Source organism: Hyla sarda, chromosome 5, assembly GCF_029499605.1.
Source record: "Hyla sarda isolate aHylSar1 chromosome 5, aHylSar1.hap1, whole genome shotgun sequence".
NCBI classification, from domain to species: Eukaryota; Metazoa; Chordata; class Amphibia; order Anura; family Hylidae; genus Hyla; species Hyla sarda.
Window position 1 is genome coordinate 54217538 of NC_079193.1, and position 14677 is coordinate 54232214.

General features: G+C 43.0%; 1 protein-coding gene across 2 annotated transcripts in view; it reads left to right on the plus strand.

The window, feature by feature from the left end:
* Positions 1–14677, plus strand: part of ADARB2 (adenosine deaminase RNA specific B2 (inactive)) — a 718056-nt gene that overhangs the window by 471782 nt on the left and 231597 nt on the right. For both annotated transcript variants that reach the window (XM_056519506.1, XM_056519508.1), the window contains one exon: positions 3004–3908. In XM_056519506.1, the coding sequence (XP_056375481.1) occupies positions 3004–3908 (905 nt within the window). The remainder of the gene's footprint in view (positions 1–3003; positions 3909–14677) is intronic.

Consider the following 14677-nt stretch of genomic DNA (forward strand, 5'->3'; position numbering starts at 1 on the left):
TTGATTTAAAGCTCCCGCTTTAAATCATTGAACTGCAGCGGCTTATCGGCGTATAACATGCAGGTAGACTTTGGGCTAAAAATTTTAGCCTAAAAAGTGCGTGTTATACGCCGATAAATACGGTACTGTAAGGATTAAGATTTCTAAATAGAAGTAATTTACAAATCTAAAACCACTGAAGGAGGAGAGAGCACACCGTGCAGCTAAACATGCAGATATACGATACCGCTGGTATACACTGGCAGCCTCCGGACCCGATAAATTACAAGGCAGCACCTGCGGGGTGCACACACTAGATAAAGTATCCAATAATACAATGAAAAAGAGGTAGCGTGCACTCACCGCGGGTAAACAGCTGCAGGCCCTAGGTCCGGGATCACCACGGCATAGACGAAGACGGTAAGGGGCGCTCAGAGGCTACGCCGGCTGTTTCGGACGTAGGAACGTCCTTCTTCCGGTCTCCTAGGAAGAACGCAGGAGGACTTATGGTCGGCAGGAACGCCAGGGAACAGGAGGTGTTGTTACAGCTGTTTCACGGGAACACAGCCCGCTTCGTCAGACGAAGCGGGCTGTGTTCCCGTGAAACAGCTGTAACAACACCTCCTGTTCCCTGGCGTTCCTGCCGACCATAAGTCCTCCTGTGTTCTATGTTGATGTCCAACGGAATAAAGAATTTGTGCACGTTGATCGGGTGAGTGCGGTTTTCTCTACATTGTCCCAATAATTCACAAATCTGTTTAACTTTCCGGAGCCAGTTGATATATAAAAAAAAAAGTTTTTGCCTGGAATACCCCTTTAATGGTGTACAATCTTTGGGGTTCCCTACAAAAACAGTGGCCCTAGTCAATTGCCCAGTTTGCCACCAAAAAATACAAAATATATTATTTTTCAACTACAAGATTTGCAGGAGGGTTGTAACAGGGATTATTTCTTATAGACTTAATTTCTTTCCCATTTCACGAGGTGAATTTTGGGCTTCGATACTGTGAAAATCTTTTGAATCCTGAACGAAGTGAAGCGTGCAGGCTGCTTTCACTCATCTCTACTCCAATTTTCTGCTTCTCTTTCACAGCCAGAAAAAGAAAAAAATAAACTTTTTCCAATTTACACCTCCATGTTTTCCTTATATGTTTACAGGAGAAGAAAGCTGCGGTGAAGTGGGAGAATTTTATTAGTTCAGAAAACACAAATTTTAAAAAGACCTTTGAATATTTATAGTGCGTATATAGCTCTTAGACGGTTTGTGTTTGGGAACAGGATTTTTTAACTGGATTATCTGATGAAATTCTAGTCCTGACTTGTGCCGGTGTTTTGGAAGAAATACAGACCTTAGCAGAAGGGGCACATTCTTACATACATATCACAGCATTACCAGTGTCTCTTAAAGGGGTACTCCGGCGCTTAGACATCTTGTCCCCTAACCAAAGGATAGGGGATAAGATGCCTGATCGCGGGGGTCCCGCCGCTGGGGACCCCCGTGATCTTGCACGCCGCACCATGTTTATAATCAGTCCCCGTAGCGTGTTCGCTCCGGGTTTGATGGCGTGTGGAGTTACGCCTCCGCCCCCGTGTGACGTCAAGCTCCGCCCCTCAATGCAAGCCTATGGGAGGGAGCGTGATAACACACGGGGCTTAGCCTTGACGTCACAACGCTCCGGCCCGTGATCAACAGTAATCAGACCCGGAGCGAACATGCTCCGGGGCAGATTATAAACCGGTTCGGCATGCAAGATCACGGGGGTCCCCAGTGGCAGGACCCCCGCGATCAGGTATCTTATCCCCTATCCAAAGGATAAGGGATAAGATGACTAAGCGCCAGAGTACCCCTTTAAAGCAGTAATGTCTCCACAAAATATTTCCTAAATTGGGTGCAACTGGAATGGTAGCAAAGGCTTATGTCTAGTCTTCTCCACAAGGGGGAATATTGTGGGCATGCTGTGTAAAATTTGTAGAGGTCACTATAATACAGTGGTCCCTCAAGTTACAATATTAAAGGGGTACTCCCGTGGAAAACTTTTTTTTTTTTTTTTTTTTTTTTTTATAAATCAACTGGTGCCAGAAAGTGAAACAGATTTGTAAATTACTTCTATTGAAAAATCTTAATCATTCCAGTACTTTTTAGGGGCTGTATACTAAAGAGAAATCCAAAAAAGAAATGCATTTCCTCTGATGTCATGACCACAGTGCTCTCTGCTGACCTCTGCTGTCCATTTTAGGAACTGTCCAGAGCAGCATATGTTTGCTATGGGGATTTTCTTCTGCTCTGGACAGTTCCTAAAAGGGAGGTGGTGACCTCCGCTTTGGGCGGGAGCCGTGACGCGCTCCTATGCTAGCGCATTGGGTCTACAAAAAGGAGAATGCAGGGGCCGCAACGATCAGACCCCCTGCGATTTAAAACTTATCCCCTATCCGAAATTTTAGAGTATGAGACTTGTCCTTTAAAGGGGTACTCCAGTGGAAAATAATTCTTTTTAAATCAACTGGTGCCAGAAAGTTAAACAGATTTGTAAATTACTTCTATATAAAAAATCTTAACCCTTCCAGTATACTTATCAGCTGCTGTATGCTCCAGAAGAAGTTCTTTTCTTTTTGAATTTCTTTTCTTTTTGACCACAGTGCTCTCTGCTGAAACCTCTGTTTGTATAAGGCAATGTCCAGAGCAGGAGCAAATCCCCATAGCAAACCTATCCTGCTCTGGAAAGTCCCTGACATGGACCGAGGTGTCAGCAGAGAGCACTGTGGTCAGACAGAAAATACATTTAAAAAGAAAAAACTTCCTCTGTAGTATACAGCAGCTGATAAGTACTGGAAGGATTAATATTTTTTAATAGAAGTAATTTACCAATTTGTTTAGCTTTCTCGCACCAGTTGATTTAAAAAAAAAATAGTTTTCCATCAGAGTACCCTTCATTAACCATAGGTTACCTTTAGAACATTTATGTCACCTGTTAACATTCTCATCTTTGTTATAATGACACCCAGTGTTTTTCCTTTTACATACAGGTACTAGCAGTGCAGAAGTAAAGGAAAACCGGAATTTTAGAAATCGAGAGGACCTTGCTTTATCTACCGACAGACCAAAGGTTGGACCAACCAGTCTTAAACGTAAGAGGCCATTGGAGGAAGGTAACGGTGGTCACTTCTGCAAACTACAGATAATACTAAAGAAACTGTCATGGTCAGTAACACCAAAAAATGCCCTTGTTCAACTTCATGAACTAAAGCCCGATTTGCAATATAGGATAGTTTCACAAACTGGCCCTGTGCACGCCCCGGTGTTCTCTGTAGCGGTGGAAGTCAATGGACTCACTTTTGAGGGCAGCGGACCTACAAAAAAGAAAGCCAAAATGAGGGCAGCTGAATTGGCTCTAAAATCTTTCGTTCAGTTTCCAAATGCTTGTCAAGCACACTTTGCGATGGGGAACTGCATCAGCCCATCCACCGACTTCACATCTGACCAGGCAGACTTCCCAGACACTCTGTTCAAAGAGTTCGAACCATCTACACACAGCGAGCACTTCCCAGGCTATTGCCCGGTTAATAATGAATTTCTTTCCAGTGCATATCGACATGGGAGATTAGTTTGTCACACGTTGGATTTAATGGGCCATACCAAACAAAGCAAGCACAAGATGGCATCCCCAGCTGAGAGTGAGAAGAACCCAGTGGTGATGCTAAATGAGCTGAGACCTGGGCTGAGGTATGTCTGCCTTTCAGAAACTGTGGAGAAGCAACATATCAAACACTTTGTGATGGCAATGAGGGTTGATGGGAGGACATTTGAAGGTTCAGGCCGTAGCAAGAAGTTGGCCAAGGCCCAAGCCGCACAAGCTGCACTACAGGCGCTCTTCAATATTCAGCTGACCAGCCACATACCCAACAGGAGTAAATATAACCTCTTATCACAGGTAAGAGATCAGGGCCTTGACTTGGGTTGAGAGAAATGTGATTAAATATTTATGTTACTCGACAGGCACGTTGGTTCAGGTCACTTAAAGGAGTTATCCAGGAAAAAAACCTTTATATATTAGTGGTCATTGGAACATTCAGAATCTTTAAAGGGGAATTCCACTGAAAACATTATTTTTTTAAACCAACTGGCTTCAGAAAGTTAAACAGATTTGTAAATGACTTCTATTAAAAAATCTTAATCCTTTCAGTACTTACTTATGAGCTGCCGAAGTTGAGTTGTTCTTTTTTGTCTAAGTGCTCTCTGATGACACCTGTCTCGGGAATTGTCCAGAGTCGAAGCAAATCCCCATAGCAAACCTCTTCTACTCTGTGCAGTTCCCGAGACAAGCAGAGATGTCATCAGAGAGCACTGTTGCCAGACAGAAAAGAACAACTCAACTTCAGCAGCTGATAATTATTGGAAGGATTAAGATTTTTTTAACAGAAGTAATTTACAAATTTGTTTAACTTTCTGGAGCCAGTTGATATAAAAAAATGGTTTTCCTGGAATACCCCTTTAAGATTAATGTCATTACTCTACAAATGTGAAATTGTTATACAACACCAAAGTAACACAAAACAACAATGCAAAATACAGTGAAAAACGAATGCCGAATAACAATAAATACCAAAATAATATGTTAACAGGTAATCTATATGGTACATAATAAATGATTGATGCCAGCTCATTTATGTAAGTGCCTTATTGTGTAGGTGACATCCATATGTCTTTTTCTAATACACTGCCGTACAAACAGGTTGAGTACATTTGTGTGTGTGGGTATATTGGTGTGTGTATAAATAAATATATTTATATGATAAAATGTCTAATTGTGTGGGTCCCGCTGCTGGGGATCCCTGCATTCTCCACTGCGGCACCCCAGTCATCCAGTGTACGGAGCGAACTCAGCACTGTTCCGGATGACTGGTGACTACAGCCGCCACATCCCCTTCATTCATGTCTGTGGTAGGAGGCGTGATGGCTACCAATTAGCCGTCACGCCTCCTCCCATAGACATGAATAGAGGGGGCGCGCCGTCATGTCACAAGCACCGGTGCTCCAAGATTCCATGTTCCTGAAGCCGCTGCCAGCCCAGAGATCGCAGGGGTTCCCAGTGGTGGAACCCATGTGATCAGACATCTTATTCCCTTAGATGGTTTAACCCTTTAACTTTCTATGAATCTGACTGTTAATTCTGCTACATCTGCATCTACTTGACATGCTCTGACTCTGTTAACTCTGCTATAATATTTATATATATATATATATATATATATATATATATATATAATGTACAAAAAAGAAAGTTGCAACAGCACTCTAGGTCAAAAAATGGAGGCTCTTAGCGCATTTTTTGATCAAAATGTATCCCCCCAAATGTATATATATATATATCTATAGTAACGGAAGAAAAGACACTTGCACTCACCGGTCCTGTGATTATCTGTATTCCGGGTTATCCATTGTGCAGGGAAGCATGTAGATTAGGGCACTCAGAGGCTAACAGCCGTTTTCGCACACAGCCGTGTGCTTCTTCCGGCCTCTTGAGGCCGGAAGAAGCGCACGGCTGTGTGCAAAAATGGCTGTTAGCCTCTGAGCGCCCTCATCTACATGTTTCCCTGCACAACGGATAACCCGGAATACATATAATCACAGAACTGGTGAGTGCAAGTGTTTTTTCTTCCATTACCATATTTGATATACTAGTTCTCTATGGCACTTAGCACTACAGCAGTGATCTTTCATGAAGGCAGCTATGGCCACTGAACCGCTTATATATTACCATTATACTACTATAATTGAAGGATTGAACAGAGAAACTGTGCCCTCCAAATCCTTTCTTATTGTATATATATATATATATATATATATATATATAGATATATATACTGTTATATATCTTTTGATGATCCTGACTTAAAGCATGTAGGCTTCAGCACTAAAATGTCCCAAAATTCCTTTGTGACTCAGTATTTCTTTACACCAGTAATCTTATGTAGGAAAACTATCTCCGGTGTATCCTGGAAGCTCAGCTGACCGTTTTCAGTCAACCAGCAGAACTATGAATGCAGCTCTGAAGTATAGTTCAGGCCATAATAAAGGGGCAATACAGTTGTAATAGTTCTACAGTTATAAAGTTATTGAATGTTATGGGATTATTTCTAGACCTAAATGGTGTAACTGTGTTAAAGTATACCTTTTTCATTAATGTACGCCAAAGTTTTTATTGCACTAATATAAATAATGTATCTGCATGAAGCCCCCATTGGCGCCATAATAGTTTAGGACGTACATGATTACATAGCTACATGGCTATACCACTATGTCACCCCTGCAGCCATGTAGCCAAAGTCAGCAGGGAGGATGGAGTGGTGGCACTGGACACCCAACATGCCTGATCATTCTTTCCTCTAATATATGCCATCAGGGGAGAGTATGAGGAGCTCCAAAAGACACTAAATGGTTGGCCGATCCTGATGAAATGAAGGTGTATGGCCGACATTTACCAGTTGTGTATGGGCACCTTTAGAATGGCTTCTACCACAACTCAGAAAATATGTTTTGATAAACAATAGGAACATGTACACCACAAAACACATTGTCCTGTCTTATATTAATTTACCTACCTGATGAGGTGTACATAGTCGGTAATTGTGCAGCCTTATCTCCTCTGAGCTGCTCAGCTAATGGAACCATCTTAATTAATTTCACAGAATAACAAACAAATGTACAAACACAACCCATGTGAGCACAGTAACATCTCCATTACTGCTCCAAGTATTAGTCTTATGGGTGTGTGATATAGATAATGTAGACAGATAGATAGATAGATAGATAGATAGATAGATAGATAGATAGATAGATAGATAGATAGATGGATAGATAGATAGATGGATAGATAGATAGATATATATATGAGGTAGGTAGATATGAGATAGATAGATATAAGGTAGATAGATATGAGGTAGATAGATAGATATGAGGTAGGGAGATAGATAGATATGAGGTAGGGAGATATGAGGTAGGTAGATAGGGAGATATGAGGTAGGGAGATATAAGGTAGGTAGATATAAGGTAGGTACACCGACAGACAGACAAACAGATAGGTAGATAGATATAAGGTAGATAGTCAAATGGGAGCAAACTTTATTGCAAAATGGTGGGGTAAATGCAGTAAATGCAGTCATCTGGCAGTAGGGTTCCCAACTGTCCGGTATTTTACCGGTACAACCAGTATTTTGGCCACCCCGCCGATATTTTTATATAAAGAAAAATACCGACCATGCAATGGCCAACGGCTATCCAAGCATGCTGGGAGTTGTAGTTTTGCAACAGCATGAGGCCCACTGGTTGGAAAACACTGTCCTATACTATATACTACTATATAGTCCAACATGCTGGGAGTTGTAGTTTTCATTTACTTTTTTTTAAATTATGCTGAGAAGCAAGTAGATCAAAATGCAAATTGTGGATGTGCGGCTGTGTTTCTCTATTTGTGTCTTACTTTTATAGTAATAATGTTTATTTATATAGTGCCAAGAGATTTTACAGCACTGTAAAATAAGGACAACTATCAAACATTACAATACAATAGTCCCTCTAGTTACAATATGAATAGGTTCCAGGATGACCATTGTTGAGACCAGAACTTGATGGAAACCTGGTAATTGGTCTCCGGTGATCAGAGGTCCCCACGCCATCTTTTCAGGTACCCGGCCTCCATCTTCTCCCCCGATTCTGCCCGACATCCAGGGGTGGGCAGAATGGGGGTTTCCATGGCAACCCACTATCCTGCGCTGCTATTGGTCAGAATTAATTTCTGACTAATGGCAGGGGATAGGAGGAGATCGCAGCACTGCGACCTCCCTCCTATCCCTCAGCATGATCGGGACTGTCACTAACAACTCCGATCATCCCAGTTTTCCGGGTGATCGGGTCACCAGAGACCCGATCAGCCCGGAATAGCAGGAAATCACATGTCTGAATTGACATGCGATTTTCTGCGATCACCGACATGGGGGGGTCTCAGGACCCCCCTTGGCGATGTGCCGGAATGCCTGCTGAATGATTCCAGCAGGCCTCCGGATCCGATCCCCAACCGGCTAGCGGCGGGGACCAGAATTCCCACGGGTGTATGCATATGCCCTACATTCTTAAGGACTCGGGATGCAGGGCGTATGCATACACCCCACATCCTGAAGATGTTAAACTTCTTATGGAACAGTCTTTACAGTTATGCAGTTTCTCTAGAAGCAACCAGGATGCAGGATACCTCACAGGCTTGCTGGGACTCGTAGTATTGAGATTTCTGCAGGCCACTGTGCTACTAATTGTATCCTTGAGTTGAGTAGTAGTCACTAGAATTGTAGATAGAGCTTGATAACTCACGTTTTGAAGTGGCTGCAGGTTGCTTAGGCTTTGGCCTAGATGAGGTGACTTTAGTAGTATATGCTGAGATTGGGCTTGCTTTGTAGCCAGGAACTAAGAGAGCGAATTTAGAGATTACAACCCCTTATATACTAAGAAGGCTGGACTAAAGCTCATTGGTTGCAAAGCCTGTAGGTCCTGTACCCAGGGAACTCTGGATACATCTGGACCCAGGAAGGTCCTATACACTTGTACAACTTTATATACAATGGACAATATGCGTAATACATTTACAATGCATTTATAGAAGGTGAGCCCTACAGGAGAGCTGGTTTCAGAGAAGTCTGGTTTCAAGTTACAATGCTCCAGAAAAGACTGAAAATATTACAACCTGAGGCCATCGAGGGACCACTGTATAACACTTTAAAGGGGTACTTTGTTAAACGGATTTGTAAATCGCTTCTATTAAAAAATCTTAATCCTTCCGGTACTTTTTAGGGGCTGTATACTAAAGAGAAATCCAAAAAAAGAAATGCATTTCCTCTGATGTCCTGACCACAGTGCTCTCTGCTGACCTCTGCTGTCCATTTTAGGAACTGTTCAGAGCAGCCTATGTTTGCTATGGGGATTTTCTCCTGTTCTGGACGGTTCCAAAAATGGATAGCAGAGGTCAGCAGAGAGCACTGTGGTCATGACATCAGAGGAAATGCATTTCTTTTTTGGATTTCTCTTTAGTATACAGCCCCTAAAAAGTACTGGAAGGATTACGATTTTTTTTAATAGAAGTGATTTACAAATCCGTTTAACTTTCTGGCACCAGTTGATTTAAAAAAAAAAAAAGTTTTCCACGGGAGTACCCCTTTAAAGTGTTATACAGTGGTCCCTCGATGGCCTCAGGTTGTAATATTTTCAGTCTTTTCTGGATCATTGTAACTTGAAACCAGACTTAACATACAAAGTTACAGACCGTCCAGATCTGCGAAACATGTCAATGGCCGGAAGATCCGACCAATCAGAATGGGCATTCACAGGTAAAACCCCTGTATTACTGAAGTGCATGCACTGACTGGCTGTCTGGTAGCGCCTCCTACAGTACAGGGATGTGTGGTGTCCCGGTAAAGGACATGGTCCTTTCCCCTCCCTAAGACCCCTCTGGAAGACTCCCTGCAGTCCATAGGGCTCTATAACTTTCTGGCACCAGTTGATGTAAAAAAAAAAAGTTTTCCACGGGAGTGCCCCTTTAACTATTAAAACAAGAGGAGTGAGGGGCTTGCTCACGAGAGTGCACAGTCTATGAGGAATAAGAGTTACAAATGTTATCATGAACTAATAAATGTGTGGTGATATCCTTGGTTGACCCTACAGGTCCTAAGCCTTATGATACTACGTGAGTGTTTTCCCAACCAGTGTGCCCCCAGCTGTTGCAAAACTACAACTCCCAGCACGCCCGGACAGCCTTTGGCTGTCCGGGCGTGCTGGGAGTTGTAGTTTTGCAACAGCTGGAGGCACACTGGTTGGGAAACACTCTTCCTCATGACAAGGCTATGTGTCTTGAGCTCTGGCAATTCATTCGTTCCCCTTTTAAAAACAAAGTCAAGTTGCAGACAGTAATAGGACTCGTTCGTCGGTCTCATCCCCAGCATGCGTTCGCATACTGTACTGTGTATATACATCCCGCCTTATACAAACAACCCATTTGTAGAGATTAGTTGTGTGTCAGTCTTTGTCCTAGGGCAGCATATTTTCATCTCTTTAATGCCATATTTAAAGTTCATAAAAATCCCTCATAAGAAATGATCACCGCGCTAAGTATTTACCGGTTGTGTCAGTGTAAATGCGAGCCTGCGAAATGCTAATGAACGTTGATGAGTTAAAAGAGGCCATAAGATCTCATTTCATCAGCTGATAATATGCCGACGTGATTTACAGTTTGATTTACAAGCAGTTTTTAATTAAGAAAGCGAGTGGAAAAGATGGCGGCGGAACCCGCGGTGCCAGAGGAGCCCATTTGGATTTTAAATTTAGATTTAACTGTAACTGTGCCAAGTGGTGTCTGCACAGATGTTGAGACAAGATGAAGAGGATGTAGAGTAAACATCACATATTCTTGGCTGTCCAGGCATGCTGAAAGTAGCAGTTTTGGAAGGTCTGGAGAGCCAAAAAGTCGGGGAGTACTGATCTAATAAATAAGATTTGTAATTTTATGTGCACAAAATTTTACAACATTGAAGTTTTGCTGACTATGTTTTAGATGGTTTTAGATGGCGGTGTGGAAATATAATTATTGCTAGATTTTTAATTAAAAAACTTTATGCTGATGTGATTCGGAATTTATTTTGTTTTTCTTTATTTGAAGCGCAGTTCTGGACCATGGCATTCAATCTACGGATTTTGCAAAAGTCCCAAGTAAGTCTATGCACCAGATCCGTAGATTTAAAGGGGTACTCCGCCCCTAGACATCTTATCCCCTATCCAAAGGATAGGGGATAAGATGTCTGATCGCAGGGGTTCTGCTGCTGGGGACCCCCAAGATCTCGGCTGCGGCACCCCGCTATCATTACTGCACAGAGCAAACTCGCTCTGTGCCTAATGATGGGCAATATAAGGGCTAGAGCATCGTGATGTCATTGATCCGCCCCCTTGTGACGTCATGTTCTGCCCCCTCAATACAAGTCTATGGGAGGGGGCGTGGTAATCATCATAGACTTGCATTAAGGGGGCAGACCATGATGTCATGAGGGGGCGGAGCCGTGACGTCACGATGCTCCGGCCCCTGTATTGGTTGTCATTATGCACAGAGCGAGTTGACTGTTCAGTGATGACGGTGGGGTGCCGCAGCCGAGATCATGGGCGTCCCCAGCGGCAGGACCCCTGCGATCAGACATCTTATCCCCCATCCTTTAGGTAGGGGATAAGATGTCTAGGGGTGGAGTACCCCTTTAATGCTGAAGTCTCGCGCAAGTCCCTGGCTCAGGTGGTAGCACAAAAATTTTAACATATGTTCTTCCACCCGAGACCTCACTGAAGTGTGCTTTAACGGAAATGTGTTACGTAGATTTCTTATTTATTTTTTTACTGATCAGAGACAAATTCGGAAACATATAATTTTTTTCTAATCTATTTCTATCATTTGATTGTAAACAGTTTTGTTTTTTTATCTTTTGTACATTATGGGGATAGCCATATTGCCTGAGTTTTTGGAACAGCATTTAGATTCCTTATAGCAAGTCCTATGGATATGAGATAAAATAGACTGAAGCTGACCCTATTCACTTCTATGAGAGAGTTTTTTGGGCATGTTTTGTGACCTGTGCAGAGATCATTGTTCAGGGAGGTAGGCTGAGCTCTCATCATCACCTGTTGTAAATGGCCTGATCCTGTCCTATTGAAAGGTGTAACCTTTAACTGTAATTCTGACTGTATAAAAAAGGAGAAAAGTGTTGAAAAGTGTCAGCTTATTGTTAGGCTCAGTGGCCAGAATGAAAACTGCAATATTTCAGAATAACTTAAAGATAGTTTAACTGGAAAGTAAGAAACATTAAAACATGTTTCAGCAATAGGTTATTTTTTGATGGCACATTCTATAAAATCTCAGAGATCACAGACTATAAAATATATCAGTAGAATGTGTGTATAAAATGAAAGTATATTTTCCATCAGTTCTAGGTGATGAAGAAGCACAGGGGTCTTGTTCCTTCTAGACAGGAGTTTAAATGTGTCTTCCTTAACTCGTATGTATCTCGAAAAATAAGAGTGGGAAAGAATAAACTCTGTGTTCCTAGCTGCTAAAGTGAAATCCAAATGTATTTCCCCAGAAGAGAAGATACGCAGGTATAACACTGTAGGATTAGGCATATAGGAATACGTGTAGGCACAAGAATATGCAACTCGAGTTAAGTACTAATAAGTAGTTCCTTGTTTGCATCAATTTGCACCTTCTTCTCTATAATACCACAGCAGAAAAACAATAAGGACCAGATATTAGGTTTCACGAACTCCAATCACTGCTCTATAATTCAGTAGATAGTAAATATCACCAATCGCGTGTGACTAGTATAAGAGTATTTTATTGTTAAAATTTGAACATACAACACGTTTTGATCCCTACAGCATGGACCTTCCTCAGGGATGAGGTTAGTACACTGTTAGCAGTTTTATCGTTCAAGCTGTTGAGGCCCCACTATTTTGCACCAGGGAGTGCCCCTCTTTGTTTCTGTTCTCTATGAGACCAGAAATTGCATACTTCCTTTTCCCTAGGGCGGCTATACTAAATGTATTTAATGTTGAAGTGAGAGAATCCAGAGAGGTGTATGGTTAAGTGGGAACCAGCACCCGGCTAAATAGCATAAATGTCATGGGAAACTATAGACAATCACAAAGAATATGTGAAAATATTAAAGGGGTACTCCGCTGCTAGACATATTATCCCCTATGTTTTGGCTAGTGGATAAGATGTCTGATCACGTGGGTCCTGCTGCTGGGGCCCCCCCAATGATCTCCCGCAGTACCCAACGTTCTAAACAAACACCTGGTTCCTGCGTCAGTGGTTGTGATGTCACAGCCACGCCCACTTTGTGACTTCACACCACGCCCCCTCCATTCATGTCTATTGAAGGGGGCGTGTCAGTGGACACGCCCCTCCCCATAGACATGAATGGAGGGGGCTTAGCGTGACGTCACAAGGGGGTGTGGCCGTGACGTCACGATTACAGCCTCTGGCTCCAAGCGTTCTGAACAAAATGCTTAGAATACTGGAGCACTGGAGTACCTCTTTAATATCATTTATTATTATTATTATTATTCATTTATAAATGCAAAACCTTTTCTCAATGTGAAGTGCTGCACTGTGGCTTTCTCCGAATTGCAGTTTTCTCAGGGGGCCTGCCCTGAAGCTCCCATTGTTTTGACACCTAACTTCTTTTCCAAGGGGTTTCCTGTCTCCCATTCAGTGGAAGCTAGATTTTCTTAAGTGACTACACCTGTTTTTTTACTTTGAAATTGGCACGGCCTCCACATCAGAAACCAAGCAGGTTTTGCCTATGTGAATATACCTTTATTATTATTATTATTATTATTTCTAGCAGCAGAGTAGAGGAAGTTAAAGGGGTACTCCAGTGGAAAAAAAAATGTTAAACAGATTTGTAAATTACTTCTATTTAAAATCTTAATCCTTCCAGTACTTATCAGCTGCTGTATACTATAGAGGAAGTTGAGTTGTTCTCTTTTTTCTGACTACAGTGCTCTCTGCTGACACCTCTGTCCGTGTCAAGAACTGTCCAGAACAGGAGCAAATCCCCATAGCAAACCTCTCCGTCTCCAGACAGTTCATGACATGGACAGAGGTGGCAGCAGAGAGCACTGTGGTCAAACAGTAAAGAACAACTCAACTTCCTCTGATGTATTGTAACGGGTCACGGCAGGTGGTGAATCCTCTGGGCCTGTGTGGATGATGACCTGAGCTGTGCCAGGGAGCAGAGTCTAAGGTGCCACTGATTTTCACCAGAGCCCTCCACAAAGTGGGATGGTCTTGCTATGGCAGGCTACACCCAGGTTGCTACCCCTGGCACGACTTGTCCACACAGGTAGCTGGGAGGTGGCGTGGCACAGAAGGAGACTGGCAGGACGTGGCAAGATGGCAGAAGGTCAGGGCAGGTAACGCAGGTGCAGGGTAGGTAAGGTAGCAAGGAACAGGTACACGGTAACAGGGACACAGGACTTTCACTATGGCACTAGGCAACCAAAGATCTGGCAGGGAAACAAGGGAGGAGCTGATATTTAAGGACACGGGACAGGTGTAGACACTTGATTAATAGAGCACTGGCCCTTTAAGTGAAAGAGCTCCGGCACGCGGGGGCATGCACGCTGCAGCTGCAAGGACACGGAGAGGTGGAAGATGGGGGAGGTGAGTGACGGACTGGGATTCACATGCGGGCGCGTCCTTCGATGCGAATTTCAACCCCGCCGGCAGCAGGGACATAAGTAGAGAGAGCTCACGGCCGGAGCGCAGGTTTTACAGTACACCCCCCCCCCCCTTTGGAATTCAGAGAGTTCCCCACTACATGAGACCAGGGGGTTTCTGGAATGGGCAAAGGCTGTAAGGAACTTGCAGGCTTCTGTCGTGGAGTCTTCCGTCTTCTAAGGTGACCAACTGGCAAGGAAGAATGTCCCAAAATCAAGACTTTAAGTCTGTGTTTAACAGGCACAGAAGATATCACAGGGGAAACAAGACAGTGATCTTGGCAATATTGTCCCCAACACGTGATTTCACCAGATTTCCAGTCAAGTTGTGGAGAATCACATTGAAACCAAGGAAGACAAAGAAGAAGCACATAGAACTCAATTCATTCCTTTTGCAAA